General features: G+C 40.2%; 1 protein-coding gene across 1 annotated transcript in view; it reads left to right on the top strand.

Annotated features, from left to right (window-relative positions):
• The window catches only part of LOC126416930 (myoneurin-like), a 29883-nt gene extending 17888 nt beyond the window's left edge, over positions 1-11995 (top strand). The window contains exons 2-3 of the mRNA XM_050084814.1: positions 11025-11145; positions 11226-11995. Coding sequence (XP_049940771.1) covers positions 11025-11145; positions 11226-11953 — 849 coding nt within the window. The 3' untranslated portion in view covers positions 11954-11995. The remainder of the gene's footprint in view (positions 1-11024; positions 11146-11225) is intronic.
• The last annotated feature ends 3978 nt before the right edge of the window (positions 11996-15973 follow it).

The following is a 15973-nucleotide window of genomic DNA, read 5'->3' as shown; positions in this document are numbered from 1 at the left end:
TCTCTTGTGATTTGTGAATAATTGCTTAGCATTGTTAAAGGAGGTAAAGTAAGATCAGTTGAAGACTTATGTGCCCAGATATATGTGGGATGAGCTTAATGCAAAAGCAGTGCTTTCTATTTTGTCGGCTGTAAACTGCTATGTTGTACACTATAGCAAAGAGTATGCAAAATTTGCTTAAAATAATTAACAGCAATCTACAAGTAATAAAGTTACGTTGCAAAAATGTAGTAATTGAGAAATGTCACTCTGTGATTGGGTGGTTTTTTTTTTTTTGCACAACTTACTACTCAAGTTGAAACATAAGCATAGTCTCCTGCAGATTTTGGTGAATCAGTGGGACATACAGACAAGACTGCCAAAGTTTTAGGTGGATTATGGTGAAATGGGGTCAGTTTGTTATGGCTTTGAACTCAAAAGCAGGCAGAACTTCGATAGTTTAAAAGAAAGGTTACAGGGGTAAAATCAAGTTTATTTTTCAAAATTTCAGTCTTGAGGCTCATCAAACAGCTTAATTTCTTGAGCATTTTCAGCATGTTGGCCACCTGAGAAATATAATGTGGATCTCACACACAGTTTTATATATCATTTTAATCGAATATCGTTTTTGAATGTCAGATCCAACACACACACACACACACACACACACACACACACACACACACATTTTGATTGCACTTCTGATAGTACTAAAGAAGAATCGAAGAGGTGGCATAGTAGTTATGATATGTTCTAGCCAGCAGAACCACCCCTACTGAAATTTCAGCTGTTAATTATTAATTACAATAGAATGTTAAATATATAATTAAAATCACTAAGCACTATAATTTTTAAAATATTGAGTGTCAAGTACACAAAAAATAGATGATGATGTGGCTTTTCTGTCATTCAGTACACTAATAACCCTAAGAATAAGCCACCCGTTAAACAGGTTTTTTTGTCGTTGCCCCCATTTTTCATTCAAGGCATGCTAGGTTTGTGCATGCATTTAGTACTGAAAGTAGTCCATTATTTTTGCAGCAAATTTTCATTGAACTAGTTCAACCCGTCAACCTCAGAACTATGAATCAAAAAGTGATAAAAGTGCAGGTTTTACAAATGATGTACTAACAAAAAGTTCACTATTGGAGCTTCCTAAACCAGTTACATGAAAAGATCAAGTTACTTCATTTTTGGAGAAATGTTGAGTGCCATTTGGAGCATAATTTGAAGCATTTCATCTTTGGAAAATGTGTACCTAATAACTGGCTTCTAAATATTCTTTTTGCCTACACAGGCAGGGTAAATCTGATCATGTTATTTTTTTAAGTGTGTCCAATTTATTCTACACTTTTATTGTCTGTGATTACTTCTTGTACAGCTTGTGCACCACATTTTTGGCTAATGTAAATACACGGTACTCCTTGGTGGAATACAAATAATTTAAAGAGTAAAGGTGACAACTCGCTGAATAGTTGAGATTCTGAGTTGTTGATAGGCACATAAATGAGGAAGTACTTCATTAGCCTTCAGACAAACCCTTTTCAGAGCTGTGGAGTACATGTGCATACACAGTAACACCTAAACGGCTACCATTGTTCCTGCTAATTACATTGTGCCAGCATAGCAATTTGACTGGAGGAGGGAATGTGTCAAGTAAAGGGGATAAGAAGGATAATGTCTTGAAGAGTGGCAGGGAAGGTTGGGGAAAAGGGGATGAGGGCTGTGAGGGAGAGGCAGCACAGGATAGGAATGTAGCAGCTGTGGCCCATTTCTGGCTTCAGGTGCGGGGCAGTGCTTGCAGTGGGCATGGCATTTGATACAGCACATGTACCCCCTGGACCATGGTAAATGATGAGCACCTCATGGAGCTTAGCACTCAATTGCTGGGTGTGGTTTCGTTGCACCTTGGGGCTGGCAGGCAGTATTACTGAGATTGTGTGTCTGGTCAAAACCTCTATTAAAAAAAAACCTCACTCTGAAGGTGTGCTACATGCTGATGAGTCACTTGGCTGTTGAGGCAGAACAGTTGTTGGCAGGCAGCCTCTGAGGAACTTGCTGCACCTCAGTTGCATAAGGCTTGCTCAGACAAACAGGGCACTGTCTAAGTAGACTCTTATTTCCCTAGCTGTTCGTGGGACCAAGGTGGAACCCTCGAACTTAAACGTACCAACTTTCAGCATGATGGGTATACTGTCTGGTCACACCAACTCATTCAAACAAATGAGAGAGGCTAGTCATCCTGATGATCAAATTGTATTTACTAATGGCGCTCAGGGAGTCATAAATCAGAATGTGTTTGTTGTGACCAGCAGGAAGGAGAAGACATTCGAAGAAGTTTCCCCCCTTCTATATTCAAAAGATTAGGTTTCTTGTACTTTAAAGTGTATTAAGAGCTTAAGCAATGGTTCATTTTGGTTGAGACTAACGGTTCACAGCAGGTGGAACTTCTTAGGAAGTTACCAAAATTGGGGGACTATGACATAATTGTTGAGTTGCACAATTCCTTCAACTCAGGCAAGGGTGTGGTCACGTGCCATGGTATTATGGACTTAGACATCACAGAACTCATACAAGAATGAGCATCACAGGGCATAGTGAATATAGAGCAAAGGAGACGAACAAGTACTGGACAACCTGAGAAGACCACCATCTTCATTGGGACCTTCAGTTATCCAATGCTGTCTGAACACATCATGGCAGGGTTTCTATGACCTAGGGTTAGGCCTTATGTACCTAACACTTTGCGGTGCTACAGATGCCAGCATGTTGGCTACACATGCTGATGTGTGGAGGTGAAGCGACCGGTGCGAAATGTGGAAAGGCACCCATTAAGCCTGCCTGTCTCCAGCAGTCCGCATAAACTGCTCTGGGAGCCACCCAATTTGGAGTCAGAACTGTCCTGTCTATTCTGAGGAATGCAAAATTCAGGAAATAAGTGATCAGGTGGATCCCCTACAAAGAAGCCAAAAAGGAATATAAGGTGACGAAATCCTGTTTTTAGGCACCACAAAAAGACTCTCATAATTAAAGCTTACAGTCATTAAGGCCTTCATCAACAAAACACGCACATACACACTTGCACACATTCATGCAAACTAAACTCACACAGGTGACTGCAGTCTCGTGCAACTTGACAAAGGCCTTAATGCTCGAAAGCTTTAATTGTGAGAGTCTTTTTGTTGTGCCTATCTGTGACTCAAAACCCTGTTTTGCTGCTTTTTATGCTTCCTTGGTTTAGGAACCTGTTCTCAAAATAGACATCTCAGCACAAATGCCATCCAGTGTACCATTATTCACCATCAGCACCTGTACATGCCAAAGCAGAATAAGTAGAGACATAGCAATCCAGGCAGATACAACAGAAGAGACCAGTAACATATTCACAGTGAGCATCGAGAAGACCCCCCCTCCCTCCTCCCCAAAGCATAGTGCCTCTCAACCCCCGTTTCACCATCATCATCAAAAGGAAAGTGTACAGGGAAATGGTCACGACATTCAGATCGAAAGCTGTTTCATGCACCATCAGATGGCATTCTGCCACATCTGACTGACTGATGATGAGGACATCATGGCCTTGAAAATCTCATCACTGGATCCAGGCAGCCCCTCCACACCCCCTCATTCTACAAGTGCCTCACTACCACGGTACAAGGATAGGGGATATCAAACATACACCCCTTAAATGGCGCCTTTACTCCAGTGGAATATGAATGGTTACAGGACTTACCTGAGAGAACTGAAGCTACTCATACAAGAGCCTCATTTTAAACAGACTGATGAACCTGTATTGATGTACTTCTACAGAAAAGACAACCTTACTGTTGATAGGGTGAAAGGTGGGGTTGCAGTGTTCATCAAGAGCACATTCTGCTCCTCACCTATGCCCGTAATTACTCCGCTATAAGCGATTGCTGTTTGATTAGTGGCCCACATTCTATAACAGTGCGCTCTTTGTGTTTGCTGCCCCATGAGTTCGTTGACAGTGAGACCCTCACATATCTTCTTGATGAACTACACCACCACTTTCTCCTTTTAGGAGACTTTAATACACACAGTGCACTGCGGGGATCTGACAGCATTTGCCTCACAGGTAGGATCTTGAGAATCTGACACAAACTGCAGACATAATATTCATGAACATGGGTTAAGGTAAGCTTTTTAGCACCACTATAGGTTCGTCTACGGCCATAGTTCTCTCCTCCTACTCGCCTACCCTCACAGACACTGCTTCATAATGATAGTGACCAGTTGCCAAGATGGTTGTTCAGAAAGGCTAACTGGATGATTTACGGGCAGTGAGCTGTTTGGACTGGGTGGATCACATCACAGCCATGATCCACTGCACTACTGATGTAACCATCTCAAAATCCAAGGGAACACCTCGGAGGCAGCCTGTTCCTTGATAGAATGATGGATATCATTCTGTAATCAGGGACATGAGGGCAGCTATATGAAGATTCAATTAGTGCCCTACAGATCTTGCAATCTTTTGAACGGCAAGGACAAAGGCAAGGAGAACAATTTTAGAGTAAGCAGAGCTCTTTGCAAGAGCTCCTGAAGTCCCTCAATAGATCCACATCTGCAAGTAAAGTGTAGGAAGCCATCGGAAGATCTCAAGGCAGAACTCATAAATGCTAATAGCAAATGCTAATACCAGCTGTAGGAGAAAAGGTCTCTCTCCTAATATTGCCAAGAGACATTGCTTGGTCAATGGCTCAATCATAGAATATCATTATGGCTGATTCTCGTCAGGATCCAGCTTTCCTTCATTATTGGGAGGCACAGGGGAGGGTTAATTTTGATTTCCATTCCACCAACATTGAAGAATACAACAAGCCTTTCTCTATGTCAGAATTGGATTCTGCACTGTCAGTAGCTCAAGATGATGACCTGATAACATACAACATGTTTAAACAGTTGGACTCGCTGTCGAAGGAGGTTCTCCTTAAGGTTTTTAATGAAATGGATGACTGGAAACTTCCCAGCTCACGGAAAAAATCTACTTTAATCCCAATTTTAAAAGTGGGAAAGGATCAGATTAACCTCTATAGTTAGGTCCCTACTAACTTGTAAGTCGCTTCCATTGTGGGTTCAGGAGGTACCACTCTACAGTCGATAACCTGACCCTGCTCGAAGCAGCAATTCAACAAGCTTTCCTCTGTGACACATTATCAGTTTGTTCTTTGATTGGAAAAGGCCTACAATGCTGCCTGGAGGCATAATATTTTGTCTTGGCTCTATCAGTCAGGTTCGGTGGACGTCCACCCACTTTCACATGATCCTTCCTCTTGGACAGGTGTTTTAGATACAAGGTTTGAAATGCCCTGTCTGACCATTTTAAGCAGGAGAATGGTGTCCTTCAAGGGACACAAGTGTCACGGCATTTGCCCTCCTCCAGCCTTGCAACAGCTACTCGGCAACTGAACTTTGAAGATCAGGCAGCTGGAGGAATGGCCGAACAGCACAGTTTCTAAATTTGCTTTTGAGAAAACTGTTTTTCTTGCTTTTAATTGCCCCCGCCCTTTTTAATTAACTTTTTTTTTTTTATCTAGGGCACACTGTTCTGACTTTTAAGGAAATGGTTGGCTATCTGGGCCTGACTTCTGACAACAGTTTAACATAGCTGCCACACCATAAATGACTGAAGACAAGATGCCTCAAGGTTTTGGACATCCTCAAATGCATTAATCACAGGTTTTTGGAGAGCTGACAGGACACATCTGCTCTAAAACTGTAAAGCCTTCATGTGACTCTGGCTTTAAAATGGATGCCAGGTTTATGGATCTGCAAGGCCTTCGTACCTCAGAAGCTGGACGTCATTCACCATGAAGGTATTAGGCTGTCATCAGAGGTTTATCGCATGAGTCCAGTCACTAGACTGTGTGCAGAGGCTGGTGAGCCTCCACTGTATTCGATGTCTCCCGTATGAGACCTGAATGTCAAGCACACAGGACCTTGTCTGTTCCAAAATTGCCAACTGTCATCTCCATTACCCAACTGCCACTGGAATGTTTGTTCTGTAACTGTCTTTAGTCCACAAGGCCATTTGGAATCCATGCAAGGGAGAGCCTTGGATTCCTACAGTGGAGGGTCCAAAGCCAGGGTGCAGTAAGGGATCTCTCTGGCTGCTGAAGTAGCCCAGATTACTTTTGAAATTGACTGCATACCATAAGGATTGTACCCAAGACTATATATTTAAATTTAAGGAGATTGTAAATCGCCTATCGGGTTTTATTAATATTTACAGAGATGGATCTAAGCAAGGGGGTTTTATCAGCCATTGAGCTCCCTAACATTGTCCTCAGGATAGGGCACCCAGAGCAGTTCCACGTTTATTACGCAGAATTGTTTGCTATCCTGTGGACACTGGAACAGATAAGATATCTAGGTGACAAGAAATTTCTCATCTACTCAGAATCCCAAAGTGCCCTTTTTGCTGTTGGTCAGATATATGCTGCAGATTGGATGGTGCAAGAAGTGCAGGACACTCACCTTCTCTTGAAAAGGCAGAAAGTGAGAAATAATAATTTGTGTTCAATGAAACCTTCAGTGTGACCTTGGCTTACTTTCTTCCGACCATGAAAAGCTGAAGAAGTAGCCCTTACAAAGCTTAGAGTGGGTCATTGCCCATGTGCACATGGCTTTCTCTTACATCAAGAGGAGCCACCAGTGTGTCACATACGTTTATTGCAGCTGTCAATATAACACATTTGAATTATGTTTTACATAATGACCTGAGGACAGAGGTGGAAGTGTTGTGGTCTTCAAAAGTAGTAGTTGAGTACATCCCTCTTACCTCAGGCAGACCATTAATAATAGCCATTAAGTGGGAATTATACTTTTAGGAAAAATGGATGTAAAGGAGAATTGTGTGGATAGTAAATGAATGAACATTAGGGCAATGTCAGTCATTATTGGATCGCATTTTGTTGTGACATGTAGTGTTTGAATTTGTATGTGTCATTAGGGTGGTGTGCGATAGTTAATGTCTGAATTTTGTCATGTTGAAATTAATTATTATTAATTTGTGAAATAAAGGGGTAACCACCTCATGTTTGTGTTTAAACAGAAGACATTTATGTTAAAACTCAGCAGTGAGTTTTACAACAATGGAACCTAAACTTAGCTGGCCGGTGTGGCCGTGCGGTTCTAGGCGCTTTAGTCTGGAACCGCATGACCGCTATGGTCACAGGTTCGAATCCTACCTCGGGCATGGATCTGTGTGATGTCCTTAGGTTTGTTAGGTTTAAGTAGTTCTAAGTTCTAGGGCACTGAGGACCACAGATGTTAAGTCCCATAGTGTTCAGAGCCATTTGAACCATTTTGAACCTAAACTTAGCCCGGTATTAGTAGTAACATCTCCCTTTCCAAGCAGATCATTATTATCCATTAGTCACAGCCATAAACAAAATTGAGGCTGCTTTCTCTATTCCAGTCAACAATTTTGACAAAATATAACTTGAGTGTTACAGGTGAAGGAAGGATCCAAGTCGTACAATCTTTGAAGTGAAGTGGTCACCAAAATAGAGGATGTTGTGCTCAGTAGCATGTTCTAATACAAAGTATCTTTGCTCTCAGCCAGAATTTGGCAGTGGCCATTTGTTTGGATAGATGGCTAGTTGGTGGTCATTCACACAAAAAATGTTATGCCAAAATTACAACAGAGCTGGTATATGATATGGAACACTTTTGTCCCCAGTTACAAGTTGTTTCAGTTCATTAGGATCCTCATCAACAGTGGAGATGTAACTGGACCTGACCTTTTGCTTACTGACACCAACTTCCAACAGTAATTTGTCTTTGACTGGCAGCAGTTTCCTTGCTTTATTTTCACATACTGATCCACTCGAGAAACATAAGACATCGGACACATAGTTTATCCTGTAAGGATTCTCTTCCATTCTCCCCAAACATGTTACAAGTCTTTGTAAATTTCTGACATCATTTTTCCTAATTTACAGTAAAATTTTATCATAGCTCTTTGACTCATGACTCTGACCAAACAATGGAAAATCCTGAAAAGGCAGTGTGGTTTCAGTTGCCTGAGACAGCAGTCGTGTGTGTGAGTTGCATTTGTGTGTGTATCCGTATGTGTGTGTATTGTTGATGAAGGCCTTAAAGGCCAAAAGCTTTAAATTTGAGAGTCTTTTTGTTGTGCGTATCTGTGACTCAGCATCTCTGCTATATATTGACGCAAGACTCTGTATGTTGGACCACTGCTATTTGCACTGTGTTACTTTGACACCAGCTGAGAGTGTATCGACTGATTCATCAACATGATTGAAGCACTGTGTGTTCAGCACAATGGTAACCACATTTGGCATGTATCTAGAAAATATTCATGGTGAAAAAATCAGTCTCATTAGTTATTTGGCACTCTATGTACAGGGTGTCTGGGCTAGAGGTGTACAAAACATTTGTTTATATTTCGGTACTATTAAGGTTTATAATTTTTTTTTATCCAACATCCTGCTGGAAAACATCTGGAGGCATCTCTGGAGCTGCGTAGTTTGCCAACATAGGGAGGTGGGTGTGCCCTGTTACTGGCAAGCATGCACCATATGACTCAGTGCTGTATATGAAATGTTGAGGATCGCACCTTGGAGAGTGTCTCTATAAATTGCGCATTTACTCAACAACATAAAATGTCAACTTCTTTCATTATAAGGATTTGTTTGTGTATACCCCTAGCCTGGACACCCCGTATGTGTGTTCAGTCTTATTTTGTCCCTTAATGTCTTGACTGTTTTAGTTAGTTTCACTTCAAGTGCGTAATAGTAGTAGTAGTAGTAGTAGTAGTAGTAATAATAATAGTAATAATAATAATAATACAGTTATCGCAGCGAAATAGGTGCACAAGCTCAAAATATGATTGTAATAATACAAGAAAATAGACATTTTACAGATCATGGTTTGCATAGTCACTTATTGGCTGTTTCCTTTTAAAGCAGAATCCTATATGGTAACATTGACATATTCAATTAAACAGTTTATACTCATACTTTGTGTTTAGTTCTTGATGTGTTGGTATTGCAGATAAGGTGATGGAAACTGTGGGCTACCATTCTGGTGCTCATTTGTCTCAACTCGAAGTTTTCCTTAGTCCATGTTGGTCAGTCTTGGCTCCTGTGCCATAAAATTCTGTAAGTGTGTCTTCCCTTTTCTCTTGCAGTGTGCATAAAAGGCTTTACAAAGCACTTGTGTTTGGTAGCATCAGATCTGTCCATAGGTCGTCAATGTGGAAGAATTGCCTCACTAGCAGGTATACTAGTCTGGATCGTGTAGTTTTGGACACTCCAAATGCTTTCTTTGTATAGGTTGCCTTTACTCTTCCTAGTGGTTTTAGGTTTTTCACTGTGAGATGTGATCTGACGATTTTTATGTCTTACGATAATATTTGCAAGATTTTTGCTCTGAATAGTGCTAGTACTACTGTCTCCAGGCTGAGGGATCTGATATGTTCTGTTTTGTGAGTGGCCATTATTGCTTACATTGTCTTCTCTGTTACAGGTTTTGTAAAATATTTTGTGCTATTTTTGTTTAGTGAAGCTGACATATTTGAAGTCTGCTACAATCTTTAGTTTTCTCTGCTGTATGAAGATCTCTGCCGAAGCAGGTGCTTTTCCCCCATTTCTGTTTTTGTCACATTTATTGTTTCCTGTTGCTTTCTAATATATTTTGAGCCTATTACAATGCCATCTGCAAATGCATAAGAGCTTAAACCCCACTCTTTGAGGTATTGTTATAATTTCTTCTACTGCAAGGGTAAACAGCAATGGACTTGTGGGTCTCCCCTTGTGTCTTATTCGAGGAACACCTCTCCATTGTCCCAGAGAAAAAGCGGAAAGCAAAAGTTTCTGACAGTGGTCCCTGTTGCCCAGAATTCATCATTATTTGCCAGTTATGTGTGAGTTCCTTTCTTTGATTGCCTTCTTATTTGGGAACTGTTTTATTGGGTCTGGCATTGTCTCGGGTTAACAGCTATCCTGGGCAGAACCGAGCCCTCTTATCTGCGGCTTGTAGGATTCTCTCTCTTGGTCTAGCGTATGTCAGTGACTCGTGTGCCTAGCTGGTCATTTCTCTCTTCTGCAGATTACTGTCATCCATTGTTCTTAGTTTATTTTTATTTCTGTTTCTTGATTTTGTGTCATATCTGTTTTTGCAAGTGTTTGAGCTTCATTCATTATGTGAAACACATTTTTTATTACTTGCTCTATGTTGGGTCTTTGGTGTGGTTTTGGTACCTTTCATCATGTACTTTCAATTTCTTCCTTTACAAAACTTATTACACTGTTTGTGGAAGCCTCCATCATAAGGATTAACTTATGCATGATTTTTCTGTTATTTTCTTGTATAATATTGTGTTGTGATCCGGAGGCTGTTTGTGGGAGTTATCGGTTGAGCCACTAGATCTCAGTGTGTGATAGTTGCCACTAGCAATTTAAGTTTCTTGCATTGGGTCAACAGATGACACTTGTTCCTAAATGCCACTGTCTTCTCCCTCTGTGTGGGAGTTGTTATAATGAAATCTTGGATCTCTTTCTTGGGGTACTCTCCTGTTTCCACGATATTTATCAAACTGTGTGGAGTAGATTGAGCATGTTTTTCTCTCACGTCTGCAATCTTCAAGAGCATAATAAACATGTTTAACAAAGTTCTGCAGTTACTTTTTAAGTAAATAATTGTTTCTAAACAGGAACATTGGCACAATCAATGTATTCCTCCAAATTTTTGACACACACACACACACACACACACACACACACACACACACAGAGAGAGAGAGAGAGAGAGAGAGAGAGAGAGAGAGAGAGAGAGAGAGAGAGAGAGTTAGTATTTAAAGCCAAAAATCACCTCTTACCAGCTGTTAGTTAATTGTGTTAGTTAATTCTGCACACCTTGCACTATGTAACTTCTGTATGGCCACAGTCTTGCTTACATATATGCGCTCCCAAGGTCACCCTCCCATCTGCTTACATTAACATCTACTTGTTTAGTGGTTTCCTTGTTGAAATGCTTGATCTCTTTTCTTTGTTTTTAAGGTGTCATGCACAGAATGCAATGATTTTAAATGCCGTTTCATGCGAGACTTAAGAAGCCATCTAGAATCTCAGCATGGAATTAAGATTGAAAGAGAAGAAATGGAGTTTGATTCCATGGAACGTAAGGAAACAGTAATATATCACTTTTCAAAAGAATGTATCAATTCTGAGTTGTTGCTGCCAATAAATTTTTTTTTCCAGAGTTCCTTCAGTGGAAAGAAAAGATGGAAGGTGAAAAAAGAGTTTCATTCATAAAGCAACGTGGTGGCACACTAAACACGCAGAAGTCTAAAATTTATTATTTATGCCACCGTTCCGGAAATTTCAAAACAGTGGGTTTGGGGCAAAGGTTGGCTGGTCCCTCGGTCAAAATTGGTCGCACATGTCCTGCCTCTTTGATAGCGACGAAGATGCCATCAGGCAAAGTCAGTGTCCAGTTCTATGCCACACACACAGGCCACAGCTTCTCTATGGGTTCTCTGCATCTCACTCCTGCCGACAGAGCAATGGTTGCTGACTTAATTGCAAGTGGTCTATCAGATGCTGAAATTTTAAAGAAAATAAGAGATGGTGCACATGAAAGCAGCTTAAAAAGGGTACACATGTTAAAAAGGAAAGACATTTATAACATCAAAAAACAATATAAATTGGACACCCCTTTAGATAAGAATGTAGCAGTTAATGTGAAACAGGAGTCATCGGTTGTCAACACTGATAACTTGCAAGCTGCAGCACAGGACAGGTGTGAGCTGTTAAAAGAAATGATGGCAAGTGTTGATGATGAAAATATTAGTCAGTATATCGAGTCACTGGACAGACTAATAGAGGAAGCCAGTGTAACTGTTGCATCACAGGAAGAGGACTCTATTGGCAGACAAGAATATATTGATCCTAAACATGGCCCTGTAATGGCAATCATTTATATTTAATGCTTTTGTTGGAATGTTAATAGTACATGTATTTGAAAGGAAGTTTTAAATTTTTTTCCTTCCCCTCTCTATGCCCAGCCAGTTATCAACACGAATTTAATTTGATACTGTCACCAAAATATTTAAAAACAAAGAAACACAACATTCACAGTGTCTGTATTCAGTTTTCCAGATTATGTTCATTTAAGTTATTATTTAGTAACTCACTAGACTTGCAAAACAAGAGAGGAGCTTTACATTCAGCAGTTGTCTTGTGTACTGAAGTTTAGAACTTAATGTGTTTCTTTGCATAATGTGGCTTTAACATTTATATTTGCTTTAAGCTGATGCAAATACATTATCAAACCAGTTTGTGCTCCCTATTACAGAGAGTCAGTGCATCTTAAGCATAGCCTATCATAAATAAATGAATGTTCATAGAAAGGCTATCTTTTGTGAAGTTATTACAACATATTAACTTTCTGGCTGGTCCTGGAGTGCTTCGCTGCGTATCACTTCTTACCTGAGTACTGGTTACTTTCCACATTATACAGATTGGTTTGAAACATCATGGCGAATCTTGAGGAATGGACTCCTCTTATAACAACATGAAAAACAGGATATGTCAACATGGGTGCAGAAATGCATAGTTATAGAGTTATTCAAGCATTTTACTGTTACACAGTGCACGCAGACAAGTGCTGTTTCCTGGAAGAAAATTACAGCGCCAGTTACAAGTGTTACACAAGTAATAAAATTGTGAATCGGTGTGATATGGGCCTGAACATTCTTCAGCACGTGCAGATGAAGTACACTGATTGCCAGTTAAATAAGTGGTTGATGTGTCCATGATTATTTGCAAACATTTGTGTCGGGTGGTGCCTGTGCCTGTGGTTTGCAGTCTGGAAATATACACCAACCAAAAGTTTGCGACCATGCATTCTGTATACAGTTTGGTGGATGGCAGTGCATTGGAGGCATGTTGCTTGTACCAGAAATGCTACCCATTTTGCAGATTACCAGACCGAAAGACATTTGAAGGAATTCGTTGCTTTCTCTGTGAATATGAGAGTTTCACACATCCCACTGGGAGCTGTGGGTCGGTCAGGACGTGCAACACCAGAGGACGAGAAATATCTACTCAAAGCTGTGGAGGAAAGTCCTTGAATCAGCACAAGGCAGTTAGACTCACAGAGCAATGTGCCACACGTGGCGATCTGGAGACCGTTACGTATAAATGTCTGTACTCATACCATCTACAGTGTGTATAAGCCTTGTCTCCTGTGTATTATCCTCTAAGAGTAACATTCTGCCAGTGGTTCCTGCCGCATTTTGTTATGATGCTCAACTTTGCAGCTGTTGTCCCTTCAAAAGGGACAGAACCCAGAATTTGTATAACCAACATGTGTGGGCAGACACAAATCCCCAGGCAGCTATCCAGTTGTCTCATTATCAGAGGTTCTGCATTAACATCTGGGCCGTCACTGTTGGTGATTGCTTGTTGGGACTGTATGTACTTCCCGGGAGACTTATAGAACAGAACTACAAAGATTGTTCACTTACTGCATTGCCTGAGTACTTAAAATGCATGCCATTTGTTGCATCCCGTTGATGACTGTATTTCATGCCCAGTGATGTTCTAACACATTTGTTTGTCTGCCTGGAGGCACCTGAATGCACATTTTCTGGAGCACTTGATAGGTAGAGGTGGATCAGTTGCTTGGCCATCTCCTTAACCTAACTTAAAACACCTGGACTTTCATCTGTATGGAGACACATTCTCTTGTGCATTGGACCATTGTTGTGGATGAACCTACTCTCTATGCATGCACTTGACAGTGTTTCCTTCAGTACGAACAATACCAGGGATTTTTTATTGTGTGTGGAATTCAATGAAGTGACTGTATTCTGTCAGGAAGAGGTCACTTTGAACATTTCCTGTGATAAGTAACCAGAATGTAGCACCTGGAATTACAGATGTACAGTGCAGTTTGTAGGAACTGAAGATCGAATAAATCTGTAACTATGCATTTCCGGACCCGTGTTTCGAATAACACCGTATAATATCGCTGCAGTCCAGTGCCTGTGTGATGAAACTGAATCCACTATTTTCCTTTAGAATTTACACCTGAAGTAACAATTTTTGACACACTCCTTTTCAAAAACTGGAACCTTAATGCCTTCTGATTTAGAAAAGAATTGTATTTGATGATATTTTAAAATCTTTTATGAAGCAGATGCACAGCAAACACACTTTGAAAAATAATTTAAAATGTTTAATAAGATCATTAATATAATTTATCAACTTTAAAAAGTTCCAACTAATGAATATTGCAGATGACCCTAGGCAGCTATAAGTATGGTAATGCTATATTATGCACTTACTTCATGAACGTGATTTTCTTCCAAGCTGTGAAACAGCATAGGTATCTTTAAATTTTTGGTTTCCCTACTCATAAATACTTTCAACATTAATACAGCTCATGACAAAAGTTAATATGAGTAGAAGTATATGAGATATTGGTCAATTAATTACTAAAGCCCAGGGTAAGTTAATAACATTGTATGTTAAATAATCAGTTCACAAATTAGACTTTGTCAGCACTGTGTTATAATTTTAAATAAACCTAGGTAAGACTTGATCTTGCCTGTTACATTGAAGTGTGGAACAGCTAACACCAGTTCTGTGAAGCATTCTGTGCAACCTTGGGTTCTACAGATGTCTCTCTCATGTTGTTCTTGCCTCCAGGTGTCTTTATGTGGAGCAAATCTGTCAGAAACCTGTACACATCCATCCAAGGCCATAACTATTGGAACTGAAATAGGGTTAATAATCCAGTCCATTGCTCACGTACAGACTCTTGTTTTGTCATAACAGCTAATTTGGCATGTACAGTCATTGGCACTGCTGATTACTGTATGCATGCACCCCAGTCATAGTGCAGCAACATAATAGAGGTTCCTCAAGGACAGTGTTCAATATTTATAAAACGACTGCCTATCCAGGATGTGATCACAACTGTTGAAAGTTTTGCGCTCATTTCATACACAGATTTTGTACGGTAGTATTGTAAATTGTAGAAACCTGGCTGTTGCCAAAATAGTGGTTCATTTCTTCCGGTTAACATGAAATGTCAGACGAGTCAAAGTACGAGGGATATCTGGAAACTAGGACTACAAGGCCCATAGCTCTACCAGGGAATAGTTTTTTTACAGTTGTTACCACAGTTGAGTATGGTAGCACACACTGAAACAAATTGAGACAACATTCATTAGGAGTGTCTCGACTCTCTTAGTGATGATTAAAGATGAGCACTCTCATGCAATCTCTTGCAAAGTGTACCTGTGATACACTACCTGAACACCAAGGAAATGAGTGTTGCCACAATTCATCTGAAATCATGCCAGTGTGTGGGGAGAAGATTGTCACATCAATGAATGACAAAACAGGTACAGAATTTCACTTTCAAACGAATGGAATTTCACATTGGAGAGAAGTGGATGCCCGTGACTGATGAACTGGTGCAAAAGCTTGAAAAGCATATTAATTTTGATCACCTTATGGCCATTGATAACCTGCATGGACTGTGTCTTGAAGTTTCTCAGACCATTTTTTATGAAATAGTGAGTGATATAATAATGCATGATGGGTTCTGAAGATGCTGGCAGCTGAACACAAAATCATGAGAGTCAAGGCCATACAAGAGTTTTCTGAACCAAACAAAAACTGACAATAAAATTAGTGGCTAAGCCAGGGACAAGAGTAACATTTCTGATGGAAGATATATCTGGTGAATTGACAGCACTGTCTCCTTTCCCTTCACTTAGTAATTCAACATTATCAGCACACTTCATAATTTTTTGTTTGCAGGTTTCTGGTACAAAATTCTGAAACCATTTCTTTCTTGAAGTCATGTGTGTGATGATGATCTGGAATAAGTGATCCACTCATTCTGGTTGAACTCAGACATACCAAGTGCACAAAACAATGATTTGTTTGCTCTCTTGGAATCCTCTTTTTGACAATTCTTGCTTCTAGGT

Source organism: Schistocerca serialis, chromosome 1 (genome assembly GCF_023864345.2).
Source record: "Schistocerca serialis cubense isolate TAMUIC-IGC-003099 chromosome 1, iqSchSeri2.2, whole genome shotgun sequence".
NCBI classification, from domain to species: domain Eukaryota; kingdom Metazoa; phylum Arthropoda; class Insecta; order Orthoptera; family Acrididae; genus Schistocerca; species Schistocerca serialis.
Note: the sequence above shows the minus strand (reverse complement) of the source record. Positions and strands in the feature narration are given on the sequence as shown.